The sequence below is a fragment of the Lactuca saligna genome, chromosome 3, assembly GCF_052625555.1.
Source record: "Lactuca saligna cultivar CGN05327 chromosome 3, ASM5262555v1, whole genome shotgun sequence".
Taxonomy (NCBI): Eukaryota; Viridiplantae; Streptophyta; class Magnoliopsida; order Asterales; family Asteraceae; genus Lactuca; species Lactuca saligna.
Window position 1 is genome coordinate 85,890,595 of NC_136419.1, and position 15,044 is coordinate 85,905,638.

General features: G+C 34.6%; 1 protein-coding gene across 1 annotated transcript; it reads right to left on the reverse strand.

Moving 5' to 3' along the window:
• Nucleotides 1-12,952: 12,952 nt before the first annotated feature.
• Nucleotides 12,953-14,302, reverse strand: LOC145035744 (uncharacterized). The gene has a single exon (XM_078984246.1). It carries the CDS (start codon nucleotides 14,300-14,302, stop codon nucleotides 12,953-12,955), a length of 1,350 nt encoding a protein of 449 aa, XP_078840372.1.
• Nucleotides 14,303-15,044: the final 742 nt, after the last annotated feature.

Consider the following 15,044-nt stretch of genomic DNA (forward strand, 5'->3'; position numbering starts at 1 on the left):
GTGTGTGCTACGTGGCGTAGCAATAGACCAACTGCTTCAAACTTCTTCACACCTTACTTTAGCTTACTGCAGACGTTAAAAAACAAACATAATTTTTATTAAATACTGCAGCCGTTTGGTCCATCTCTTCTACTACAGAAGGTTGCAGATGTGGTTAGCAGATTTCAAGCATATTTGCTTCGAAAAAACAAAAAACACCTTATTAATCTTTCACGCATCTCAACTACCAAAACTTGTATCATGGTAAAGAAAATGAAGTTTCTTAAAATTTCATTTTATTTAAAGGTTAGTATATAAAAAACTTTATATATTGAGTTTTATTATTATTTTTTTAAAACTAAAAGTAAAATTTATTTTTTCATGAAAGAGACCTTATGTTTTTTCGTTTCATCGAAAAAAACCCTTAAATTTTTATTTTTTATGAAAAAAATCTTCAACCTTTTACTATTTTTCTAAGAAAACCGTCAGCGTTTCACAATTTTTTTTTGGAAAACAAACCGCTAACCATGCTAAATAAAAAAAATAATATATTTTTCAGGAAAAATAAAATAAAGTTGTGGTTTAATCCAAAAAACACAATATATAAGGGTTTTTTTTTTTTTTTTTTTTTTTTTTTTTTTTTTTTTTTTTAAATTTTTATGATATCAACAATTTATTAACATAAGCTGTCGAATAACTATTTGAGTGTGAGATTAACCGTTTAAAAAAAGTATATTATTTTCCCTTCTATTTTTTTATGTAATTACTCATTATTGATTTATTTCAAACAATGCCTACAGTATAAATTATGTAATCAATATTAAATAACCACTTGGCAATAACATAACAAGACATGTATTACACAATCAAACTCAAACTTGATGATTATAATTCTCTAAAGGTCTAAACAGTAAACTATTTATTAAAAACAAAAAGAAAAACATCCCTGAATATGATATGGCTATGTTCGGCAATTGAATAAGACCACAAATCGACGATCAATATTCACGAATTGACATTGATTTCAATTGGGAAAAAAGAAGCAGCGACAATCGGCAAGAAAGAAATAAATGGGCGTTAATTCTTGGGATGTGGGCCCTATGTGGCCATGTGGGCTTCAAATGATCCATACCTATGGGCTCTTGATCAAAAAAGGAAAGCATGTAATATGGTCTTTAAGATGTCATTATACTATAGCCCAATTAATTTTTGCTTTTGATTTTAAATGGTAAGTAAAGTTTTTTTTAGTGGTTCTATCATATAATCCATCAAATTACTATGGTATATGTTAAATGGTGGTGATGGTGGGACAAATTCAAGATTTGGGATTTTATTTTGCACCCAATTTCGAATTTTATTTTGCAGCACCGACTCTTGAAATGACTGTAATATGAAGATCAAGGCATTGAAAATATGAGTACTGATATACAATTAAATCGTAATATTTAAAAATAGAATTGCTAATAACATGAGGCATCTAAACATCCAAGTGAGCAATTTGAAATAGAAATGTACCAATAGTATTAGACACTTTAAACGGAAGAAACACATGTTTTCCAATATGACATAAATTAGATAGTTTATTGTTTTTACAAGGATCGAATTTTGCAAAATGAAATGTCTACACATGTCATGACTAGGGTGACCAATATGTTGATGCTAAGTTGAGACATATACAAAAGCTTAAGAAGAAGGAAGCATGACTGGATAAAGATCGTTAGTTCTGTCACATCAAGGAAGAGTTTTGCTAGTTTGAAAATAAACCAAAAACATTAAATTCTAAAGAACATTTGTTTATCATAGTGATTTTTCGCGTATGTATCAAACTTTTGATGATTTTGGGGGTGTGATGAGAATGTTTTTAAGTACAAGAGGCTAACACGTGTTTGCATGAGGAATAATCATGTATTTTAGATCCATTACAGACTAAAACCAAAGGTGAAATATAAATTTTATTGTTAGAAGGATCATTTAGGTTCGGATTATTGACTAACAAGCACAATAGGAGATGAATCATTACCCGACTAATTTGCAACAAGTTTCGGTTCCTCCAATAATAAAATAGAACGAGCTTCCAAAAATGATAGGAAGGGGTGCATGCTTGAGGAGAGTAGCCACATGATTAAATTTTTGTGGAAGACCATTAATGACATACATTATCAAATTTTTATATTTCAAGAACATGAGATTTAATGTTATCGAGAAGGTCAACTAATGATTTGATTTTAGTAAAGTAAGCAACGATGTTGGAGTTTTTAAGCTTTAATGTTACGATGCTCGTTGTCAACCTCCATGGCTTTTGAATCTTTTATCATTCGGAATAGAGCTTCAAGATCCTTCCATATTTTCCAATCATGAGATTTCTTTTTCAAAACCATCTGAAGAAGAGGTTAAGAAGTTGTGTTGTACATCAACATCTTCACAATATTGTCGATTCTTTCCCATACGGTTTGATCTGAAGTAGTAAGAGTCTTTTCATTCGGTTCTTCCAAGTGAACAAAATCACCAAAAACTTTATAGTGAGTTTCAAAAAACACACTCCATCCATCATAGTTACGTCGATGCAAATCAAGGATCAATGAAATCGGTGCCTTGATGTTTGTTATACCATGACAACAATTTTGTTCAGTTGTCCCTCACCCATTGATGATCATGAAACATAAAACAATATAAGAAGAGAAGGAAGAAAATGAGAAGGAATTGACACCGAATGAGAGAAAACGGTGGCTAGGGTAGAAAACTAGGTATGCTTTGATACCATGTAACAATAATATAATTTCTACATGATTTTCCTTCTCATTCCAACGATATAGATATATACACTACTACAAAAAGAGCAAAAAGACTCGGTTAAAAAGCCTAATCGAACCCGGTTTTGCATCCGGGTTTGTTGTGGCCGGGTTATATTTGAAAAGTCATATAGAACCTGGTTTTCTACCGGGTAAACCCGGTTTCGATACATAGAACAACGTCTTTTAGCGAGCCAAAATCAATTTTCCACCAACATATCACCCGGTTCTATAATAATAAACAAACGGGTCCTTTACCCTTTTCCAAAAAAATAAAATTAATACACAATAAATAATCATATTTTCATTCACATGGCACCCTAAGCATCCAAATGTTGTTAACATAAGATCAAATTTTGCCAACATACACACATTAAAGAGCAAGCAAATATTGGATACATTCAAGATAAAACGAAATATTAAATTTAAATTGAATAGTTGCCCATAACAATAATAAAGTTCAAACAGTAATGCAAATATAAGTTAACTAGTTAAGCAATTGTTGCAGCTGGAAAAAAAAATAACTTGAACAACAATAAAAAAAACAACATTGATGGTTCCGGTCAATGTGAGTCATCCAATCACAATGAATCCAACTTTCACCATTGTTCCTTTTGTTTTGCCATAACTAAACATTAAAGAAGAACCTGGTTAGAACATTATGTGCACATTAGTTATTCTTAGTTTATAACACATTGATCAAGGTTAAACTGAAAGTTCGATGCTGTAAGTATTAAAAACTAACCGATATGTCTTTCTAGAAAACCATATCTTTCATATATTTGTTCAGAAATTGTGTTGCCCACTTAACAACAATTGAAAACAAGGTGGTTTCCGAAAAAGGAGTGGTGTCCTTCCAAGGTGTAGTAGTCTATATAAAAATATAAATTACAATTGTTATATAAAAAAATAGAGTCTATAGTCATATACAAAAATGATAAATATATTTAAGTACTTACTCTACTCAAGAATCCGTGTTGTTCAACCATCACAAAATCCATCATCCATTTCATTACATAATAGCCGCATTCCCAGTCCCCCGGTTGTTGGTTGCACTAAATTGTAATCACAAATATACACTAATCAAAAAAGTGAAATACAAAATCTATATTTTTAGGTATAGTGACATGAATTACCTCGTCGAGCGTCCAACTGATTGGATTTGATGTGTATTTCCCATACCTTGCAAAAGCCCTGAAAAATAAAAATTAGTGTTGTGATAAAAATAATAGAAAAGAATGTCACGTTTATGAAATTTCTTACGTGTCAACATGTTTCTTCAGTAGGTAATAGGTATCCACATGCTTTTGTACATGACTCCTAATTGAATCCACTATGTACCCGGTGCCATTATGAGGGCAAAATCACGAACAAGACCCAATGCTCACTTGTAATGTTTGAAGTATTAGTATAAACAATAAATATAGAGAAAGTTTAACAATGATTATATATATATATATATATATATATATATATATATATATATATATATATATATATATATATATATATATATATATATATAAAGTACCTTTGCAGATATGGAGCAATGAGAAATTGTTTTCCTTGCTGAATCCGCATCACATCAACAATGTAATTTATGACAGCTTCCGGGTTTTCTTGGCAACTTTCCCCAAGAATCTTATGTGGGTTTAGGAAAGAACATTTGTTCTTCACACGTGCAATGGAATGTAGATTCCTACAAAATAAGACAAAATGTGTTACAAGCATATAATATCTACAAACAACCTAGAAACAAAAGATTGGAGCAACTAACAATAATAAAGTTAAGTGTACTTACATCTCCCAAACGGTTAGAATGGTAACATCAAGTGTTCTTTTGTTCAACAATTGAAGAATTTCATCATGTTCTACCCAAAACTCAAACTTGTCAGTTTCTAGAATGCCATCATCAGCTACAACATGACTTAGTGGGTTGTTCTTCAATCGCTCACGTAGTAATTCAATTGGCTTTGATTTGTTCATTGGAGTGAGTGTGTTCTTTCTTGTACAAACCCCTACACTGGTTTGTGGCAAACTTGGAGTTGAATTTTGTTGCTTTCTTCCTTGAATCTATATCCACAAACCATTTTCATTAAACACATTGGAAATAAATTATGCATATACATAGTAACTAAAAAATCAAGGATAAAAAATATGTAGCTGAGTCAGAATAATAGCATTTCGTGGTCATTGAATTATTTGGCCAACTGCATTTCGAAGATTACTGACTTCACCAGTCACTACAGGAATAGGAAGACTCTGAAAGTCTTTGTTGATTTGGTCTATTAACACTTTCATGTGATTTTCACGCAAAGGGAGTGAGTGTATTAACCAATCCCCATACGGAAAGACCAAGCCAGTAGAACAATTCTGATCCAGTGCTCCGCATTTTCCTCTTCTTTTTATCTATCCCGTGAATGGCTTTTCTCAAGCCAACAGTGTGACCAACTGCCCTAGTCCGAACGGGATGCTCTCTTCCTAACACTGCTGTCAACGAATCTTCTCCAGGTTCAGGGACCCAATCTCCTCGGGATATCTGACTTTCGACCTCTGCCTGTTAACATAGGCAATGCGATTATTAGAATAAAATCCAACATCAACATTTGAATGGAACAAAGATATCTAGGAATTACCAGTACAAAACATTGATGTATGCTTAAGTTGTTAGTTGAGAGATAGATAATTCCCATTAATCTAGAGTTCTATATTTGATGGTTAGTTTACTTTTATCTTACCATGATTTCTTAATGTACTGGAATTCAATTATTACAATAGAAATGATAACAAAATTTAAAATGAAAAATTATCTTACAAGCTTAGTCAGTGTTGCTTGCATGCCGAGTGGTGCATAATATGATCCGGACTCATTTTTAGATAGCCTACCCATGACAAAATCTTTTGAACGCTGGCTTTTTATCTTGCACAATTCTGATGCTAACTCTTCCGACAACCCTCCGGATGCAATCTCTTGTTCCCATTGAGCTTGTCTACCCCGATACCCATGTGGACCTAACCGTGTTGGATTTTTTTGAAGCTTCGCATTTGCTCTCTCTTTCTCACTTATTATCTACAAACAGAGGTAACACAATTAAAACATGGAAAGAACTAGATGAACTAAAGTCCAACAAACCTGAAATTCCTTTGAAGATCTCTCTTTTTTGAAGGTTTTCCATGTATCAGGGTCTAGATATGGGTAGATTGGAATTGGATCTCTTCCATTGGCCATGAAATCACGTATTAGCCTCTTCTTGTAGGATTTCCATGCAATGTTACAAATTTTAAGCACATCACCTCTACGTTTGTTATTTTGAATATTCCAGCGTCTCTGTTTATCTCAAAGCAAAGATTTTAAATGTTAATAACATATTTTGACTAAATGAAAACACATATAATAGGTCTTAGATATCATACTTTAATAGTTAACCACAGCATCTCAAGTTCACCCTGCGACACTTTCTTCCATGTTTGATAATTGATAGAAATCATCGAATGAGTGAGGACTCCACACTCATTGGCGAACTTAATTTGTTTATCCCCATAATGCAGACCAAAATGATTGAAATCAATTTCTTGTGGCTCTTGACAGTCAATTAGTTGTGTGGCTATTCTCTTTTTTCTCTCTTGTGGTGGCGGTGGCCGTTGTGGTTGATCATCCATTGTATACCTCAATAGTTTATTGGCTATCGTGGTGATGAAGCTAAGACGAGTCGGTATGGGCCTCGACGAGAAGCGACGAGACCCACGTGGCACTCCGCGACGCCGTTGTAACGCGGTGAACACCGCCCCCTAGCCGTTGCTTCTCGTCGCCCGGAACTCGTTGCGTTGGAAACGAGTTGTAACGTAGAAATATCCGTGCTATTTTTTTTACCGTTATTAAACGGTCCATTTCAAAAAAAAAAAAAACCTTTTTACCATTTATATATATATACATACACTTTATTTTAATTTTTATATACCTTTCTCTCATTCTCTCTATATCTTTATACACACTTTCTCTCATTCTCTCTATATCTATATCTTTAATTCAAAAAATGGAGCAAAACCCAAACACCCCCCCTCCATCATCAAACCCAAACACAACCTCACCTCTCGGATTTGCGGGGTACGAAAATTATTTTAACCTTTTGTCGTCTCAAGGTTCACCACAAATACCATACCAAGGTGCCGCTTTCAATCCCGCTTCACCGCCACTGCAATTTCCCAACTCACCTTACGTTCAACAAAATCAATTTGGTCAACACCCAAATTTACAACAAAATCTTTTCTCTACTTTTGGTTCGATGCAACAAACAACAAATCAACCGTCGCCTACAACACAACCAACAGTTCAAGTGGAAGTGGGAAGTAGTAGGAAAGGGAAAGGGAAAGGAAAATCAAAAGGGAAATCAATAGCGGTGGAATCTGAAAATGCATACGCTCCACAATGGTGGACACCGGAGGAGGAATACGCTTTGACGAAGGCTTGGTGTGCTACTTCAAAGGACGAACTTCGTGGAAATGGAATGAAAAAAGGAGCTTATTGGGGGGCGGTGCTCGACAAGTTTCACGCTATTTTAAAGAAAAATCCGTATCGCAACAACGACTTGTTGAGCAGCAAATGGGGTATGATAAGTAAGCGGTGCAGCAAATTCAACGATATTTACAACCGGATTGCGGCGCAACAACAAAGTGGAACCAACGACTTTGATTTGTTCAAAGCTGCGAAGGAACAATATCGGGTCGAAATGGGTCATGTTTTCGACTTTGAAAAATCATGGGAATTGTTGCGAGCGGATCCAAAGTGGAATAAAATGCCTACATCGTCGGAGGTTCAATCCAAAAGGTCTCGCAATTCTAGTTCGGTCGACGTGTCGGACGCACGGACTAACATCGACCTAAATGCCGATGACGATGAGATCCCGGATGATATCCAAGAGATATCCCCACCACGACGACCGCCCGGACGCGACAAAGCGAGGCGCGCTGCAAGACATGCGGAGGAGGTGGAGACGAGAGCAAAAGATGCGGCGGAAATGAGAGCGAAATTCAACGAACATAATTTGTTAATAAAAGAAAAAAATGAGTTGAAACATCGTCATTTGGAATTTCTGGAAAGGCAGGCACGGGAGAAGCAGGAGCAAAAAGAGAAGGAATTAATGACACAACAGTTGTCAATTCTCCGGACAAGCGAGGAGGGTTTAGCACCTGCTGATCTAGTTGTGCTACAAACAATGAAGGAACAAATTAGGAAAAAATATTTGGGTTGATTAGGATTTGTGTGTGGTATTTAGTAGTGATTTCAATGTTATTTTAGTTATTAATTTAGGTTTAAAACTATGTTTTTTTAATTGTAATCGGATTTTAGATTTTAAATGTTATGTCTTTTTTTTTTGTTTTTAAAATTATATGTTTTATAAAAAAAAATATTAGTTATTAAACAAACGCAAAAGGAAAAAAAAAAAGAAAACAAAAAAAAAGTAAAAAAAAAACGAAATAGTAAAAAAAAAATACAAAAATAAAAATATTTATTTTCAAAATATTGGTGTTACATCTTGTTGCTTCTTGTTACCTATTTCCCCACTTGGTGTTATAACACCACTTGCTTATGTGACATGTGAGGTGGTATTGCACCTTGTTGCCCACACCCAATGCTCTAAGCATTAACATTGTTTGTGAGTATAACTTGGTGGTTTTGAATTTTACAGGAGCTTCAAAACCGCATAATGGGGTCAAATGGCGGGATATCGAAAATTAATGGCGGTAATTTTATCCATTACACAACGTGGTTGAATGGGTAGAAACTAATTTGTTTAAAAATAAATAATTAAGGTTAATTTGCATTATGGAAACAAAACTTCGGTTAATTATAACCTGTGATGGAAAATGGTAACATATAACTACATAAGGTTAATTTCCAATTAATATAATCTTGTTTTTTAATTCGCCATGGTTAATGTATAAGATTAATTTCGATTGGTATAAACTTTTTTTTTTATTAATATCCATGTGATTATATACCCTTTTGCGTAAAGTTAATATCAAATTTGACTAAATCAACATAAGATTTGTTAATTACGGATTTTTTTTTTTTTTTTTTTTTTTTTTTTTTTTTTTTTTTACACACTTTTCAATTACAAACATCCCTTTATTGGGGTATTATTATTATTATTATTTTTTCAACAGCCACATATATTGGGGTATTATTTATTATTGAAAAAACATCAATGATCCTTGTGTTTTCCCAGATTCTGAAGTTTAGTCCCCGTGGTTTAAAAATCTCATAGATGGTCCCCGTGTTTTCAAAACTTTTGACGATTGGTCCTTATTGCTAACTCCGTTAACTTTTGTCCGTTAATTGAGGGGCATTTTCGTCATTTCACACCACAGGGACCATTTATGATCTTTTCAGTTATTTAAAAAAAAATGAATTAATATGCAAATGAAGGGTGCCACCCTCTCTCTCTCTCTCTAAATTATTTAAATCCAATTTATCCAACGTGAGAGAAGCTAAACTGTCGGGGATTAATTTGATAAGATCATTGCTGTTGATGTTGAATTCTTTGAGTTCAGTTAAATCACCGATGGAATCAGGAATCTTGCCGGAAAAGTGATTTCGTGAAGCCATAGTTCGATAACATTAATGGAACCACTCATTCCGACTCCTGATTGACCATTTGACCAAAAGATTCTTACACCCGACTCGTTGAATGTCGCCGGAATTCCACCGGAAATCCGATTCATCAACAATTTTAGATCCCCAAGAGACTGCATAAGTCCGAGAAATTCCGTCAAAGTTCAGGCCAAATTGTAACTTATCAATGAATGATTCTGTAATTGGGCGGAATTCTGAAGATCAATCGGAATCGACCAATCGGTGGTAGCTTTGAGAGGGTTGCTATCCAAAGCTAAAACCTCTAAACTGTCGAGTCCAAGGAAGAAATCCGACGAAACTGAATCAAATTGGCCATAACTGAAATACGCCCACCTCAAATCCGTCAACCCATTTAACGAAGGTAAAGCTTCGATGAACTGATTCTTTTGAAACCTAAATTCGTAAGCATTAACAATTGATTTAAATTACTCCGGCAAAACACCCTTCAAGTTCATACCCTCAGCAAAGCGGGGTCCCACCCTCTTCGAATTTCCTCCACCGTCGAATGAGAAAAACATCAAAATCTTGATTCTTCTTCTTCTGAAGCTTCATATCTGGAAATGGGGTTGATTTTGATTTCATCTTCAAACCATATGCGTTTTGTAAACCCATATTGAAATCAGGTTTTTATTTCTAAACCCTACACATTAAAACCATATCAGATGACGAATTAACGCTCACGGATTCAATCTCACCTTTCGAACAGAGTCTGAATTTGAACAACGAGTGAACCGAGTGATGTTCTACATTTACTGGCTCAACAACACACCCACCGGAGTCTGCAGGCCTTGTTATTCTCCGAATTGTTCATTGTTTTCTTCTTCATTCCATCTCCCTTCTTCGAAATTGTTGGAAAAACAAACAAACCCAAAATCCCAAATTCTTTTATAAACAAAGTTCTTGAATTTTGGTAACCATCGTCATTGTATTGATAAGATTCGTCATCTTCTTCAAAATTTATAGTGGCGAAATGGATGATTGTAGCTAAAGATGAATAAACGGATAGTGGGTGTTGTGAATCGATTTGGGAAACACCCATTTGAGATGGATCTGTGAATTGGATTAAATTAAGTGATATATTTGGAGAGAGACCCCTTTGCATATTATTTCATTTTCTTTTAAATAACTGAAAAGATCATAAATGGTCCCTGTGGTGTGAAATGATGAAAATGCCCCTCAATTAACGGAGTTAGCAATAAGGACTAATCGTCAAAAGTTTTGAAAATACAGGGACCATCTATGAGGTTTTTAAACCATGGGGACTAAACTTCAGAATCTGGGAAAACACAGGGACCATTTATGATGTTTTTTCTTTATTATTTATGTCATATGATTATATTTTAAAAATTTAATATAATGAAATATAATAACAATAATTTCTAGTTATAACTGTTGTTATCGTGATTTTATTAAAAAAATAATTTAAGAATATTCCGCTTAGAGGTTAATAATGAATTTATTTTGTTGTTGAAGATGGTTTAATTCGGAGCTTAAGAACAACCATATTTAATAAAAATATTTCAATACAAACCAAATTTAAAAGGGTTTTTTGGACCTAAACAATAAAACTGGAGAGCCTAACTAATTTCAAATTTCTACAAACAAATCCAATAAGTAGCGCATCCTGTCAATCCTGTTATCTCGTAGTTGGTTGACCTGCAATAAAACAAACTATATTAATATGTTGATCATAATGGAAAATTTTCATTGAATTTTGTTTGTTTCAAATCAAATAACTTGGTTGTTACCTTTTAATATTGTGTCATCATTCTCATAATCCTTCGTCGTGGTCAGATCTTAAGTAAGTGGTATCATCAATATTATCATTCGACGAAGGGATACCAATGGAAAACGGAGGTAGCTCGTCAAAATGATCATAATCTTCTTCATCTGTGACATTATCAACACCAAGTATACGCCGTTTACCATGCAAGACGATGTGCCATCCCGAATCCTTTGGATCCTCGACAAAAAAAATACTTGGGTGGCTTGTTTGGCTAAAATGAATGGCTCGGATACATAGCCATTTGTTGAAAGGTCGACAATAGTGAAACCATCGTTGTCAACTTTAACACCTTGTTGGTTGTCGACCCATCTACACTTGAATAAGGGTATAATGATGGAGTCATATTTCAATTCCCAAATTTCTTGAATGACACCATAGTAAGAGTCTTTGGCGATCTTGCACCTTGCATCATGATCAGCCCCGCTAAATTCCATCGTAGAGGCTAGTAACGTCACACCACTGTTTTGAAATGTACTTTTCCCATCTTGTCGATTGGTGTAAAATGTATAGCCGTTAATATCGTAGCCTTGGTACGTTGCCACAAGATGTTGCGGACCATTTCCCAATTGTACTACTACTTCATCTATACCTTCTTCACAATAACTTGTTTTCACTTTATTTTTCAGCTATTTTGCAAAAGTTTTGTTATGCTCGGTAGTCAACCATCTTTCACCCTTATTTCTGTGCATCCTCTGTAGCACTCTTTTGTCCCAATCCCTACAAGTCTACCCGTGTGTCGAGATCTCGGAATGCCAATATTCTTGACACCTTGAAGATAGTCTGTACAGAATTCAATCGCCTCCTCTGAAGCATATCCTTCAACAATACTACCTTCTGGTCGATGTTGGTTCCTTACATACCCTTTTAAGACACTCATATATCTCTCGAATGGATACATATATCGTAGGAAAACTGGACCACAAACCTTTATTTCATATACAATATGAGATATTAGATGAACCATTATATCAAAAAAAGAAGGTGGAAAGTACATCTCGAGCTGGCATAAAGTCATTATAATATTACTTTGCCATGAATCCAACGCCTCAGGGTTAATAACTTTTGAATGAATCATGTTAAAAAATAGACAAAGCTTTGTGATCGTGTGTCGAATACGTTCGGGAAGTATTCCACGAATTGCAATGGGAATCATATGTATCAGCAAAACATGACAATCATGGGATTTCATGGCAACCAATTTTAATTCATCCATCGACACTAACTTCTTAATGTTAGCAGAATAGCCAGACGGGACCTTCATATTATGCAAGCATTGGCAAAATTTTGTTTTTTCATCCTTAGACATGGTATAACATGCTGGAGGCAAATACATACGCTTCCCAACATTCTCAATTGGAGCAAGCTCGGGTCTAATTCCCATTGCTAGCATGTCTCTTCGAATGCTAGCCCCATCCTTAGACTTCCATTTAAGGTTCAACAACAACCCTAACAAGCTTTCACAAACATTTTTCTCTATATGCATGATATCAAGACAATGTCGGACTTGTAAGTGCTTCCGGTATGGTAAATCCCAAAATATAGACTTTTTATTCCAAATATTTTTGGTAACAGATCTACTTTTACCTTTTACTTTTCCGAACACAATGTTTATATTTTCAAGTGGGGAAAATAAAACTTCTCCACCTAAGGGTTTTCTTGCCTTTATTTTCTCAATTCTACCATTAAAGACTTTTTTTCCTTACGATATTAGTGATTATCTGGAAGAAATCTTCGATCACCCATGTATACAGTTTTCTTACAGTTTTATAACCACAAAGAATCTGTGTCATTTTCACAAATAGGGCACACCTTTTTCCCTTTTGTACTGTATCCTGATAAATTTCCGTATGTTGGAGAATCACTTATTGTGTAAAAAATCGTAGCCCTAAGGTGGAAATTATGCCCTGTATATGCATCATACACTTCAACGCCTGAATTCCATAATATTTTCATATCGTCTATTAATGGAGCCAAATACACATCAATGTCATTTCCAGGTTGTTTTGGACCTTGAATTAGCAATGACATCATAATATATTTCCGCTTCATGCATAGCCAAGGTGGGAGATTATAGATGCAAAGAAGTACTGGCCATGTACTATGACGACTGCTAAGGCTTCCAAATGGATTAATTCCGTCAGAACTAAGTCCGAATCGAATATTTCTAATCTCTCGACCAAATTCTTCAAAATTATTATCAATATTCCTCCATTGAGGAGAATCGGCCACATGTCTTATGTTCTCGTCTATGTTATGCTCAGCATGCCATCTCAACACTTTTGCATCTTTGGCATTTGCAAATAACCGTTTCAATCTTGGTATGATTGGAAAATACCATAATACTTTCGCAGGTGGACCATTTTTCGTCACTTTTACATTTTCTTCAATACGATCTTTCCGCTTATATCGTGAAGTACCACATATAATACATTTATCTAGGTCCGCATGTTGGTTCCTATATAACATACAATCATTTGGACATGCATGTATTCTTTCGATTTCCAATCCCATTGGAAAAATCAGTTTTTTCGCTTGGTATAATGAAACTGGTAGCTCGTTATCTTCGGGAAGCATTTCATGCAAAATCTCTAGGTGACTGGTGAAGCTAGTATCACTCCACCCATGGGTTGCTTTTATGTTAAACAATTTCAACATAGCTGAAAGTTTGGTAAATTTTGTACACCCATTATACAATGGTTTTTCCGAATCGTCAAACAATTGTTGAAATTTGTCATAATCTTTTTCAGCAACATTATCCTCACAATCATGTAACATATCAGATATATTATCATGATCGTTACTCAAACCATGATCTCCTTTCCAATCATTTTCGTCATTAGTTTCTGAAAAACCCGTGTTCTGATCAACCAATGTCTCACTGTGTCGTGACCAACACGTATAACTACTCATAAACCCACGAGTTATCAAATGTTCTTCTATTTTTGTAGAGTCGGTATACATACGAATATTTTGACAATCGATACAAGGACACCATATGTAACTTTCTCCCCTTTTCACCCGATTTTCCTCAGCAACTTTTAGAAAATCGCCTAAACATGCCAAGTATCTAACGTGTGAACGTATCATCCCGTACATCCAATAACTACGATCCATCTATAATTCATAATATATATATATATATATATATATTAACAACATGACTATATGAGACAAATTACGTAAAAAGAAATCTTACAATGAGGAATCTCGAAAATTAAATTCTATTAGATTAATTTTGGATAGGTATGCATTGATATGTGCGTTTATTTGGTTCTTTTTATAGTTTTTTTGGCATATTTTATTTCATTTATAATTAGTCATCATACATATTCTTCTTTTACTTATTTTTATCCTTTTTAATTATAGTTTATTACAGCTTGCGCGACATGTGTAAGTCATCAAGGACAAATTTGTCTTTTTTACATTTGGCATGGTTTTTGGGATTTTACAATTATTGGATCCAAAGTTGGAAACATTACCCTTAAAATGACATTTTCAGTGTATATGTGAACTATGAAGCTCATATGTAACATTTGTCTCTCGAGGTATTAACTTATTATGCAAATTAATATTGGTTTTGAACTAATGTTGGGCAATGGCCCCTTTTGGAATGGACCTTTGAGGATTGGACCAAGGAGTGGGTTGCCCATAAGTCGTATGCAGGGCGTAGTAATCACATTGGATGCGCGGGACTTGGGGGCGTACGCAGCGTACCATGAGGTACGCCCAGCGAATGCGGGCATATGTCAAACCCTAATTTTCAGGGTTTAAGACATATATAAACCCCATTATAGCCTCCCATTTGGCCTCCTCACCTGTCCCTCACTCCCAAAAAACCCTAGTTCATCCCTTACTC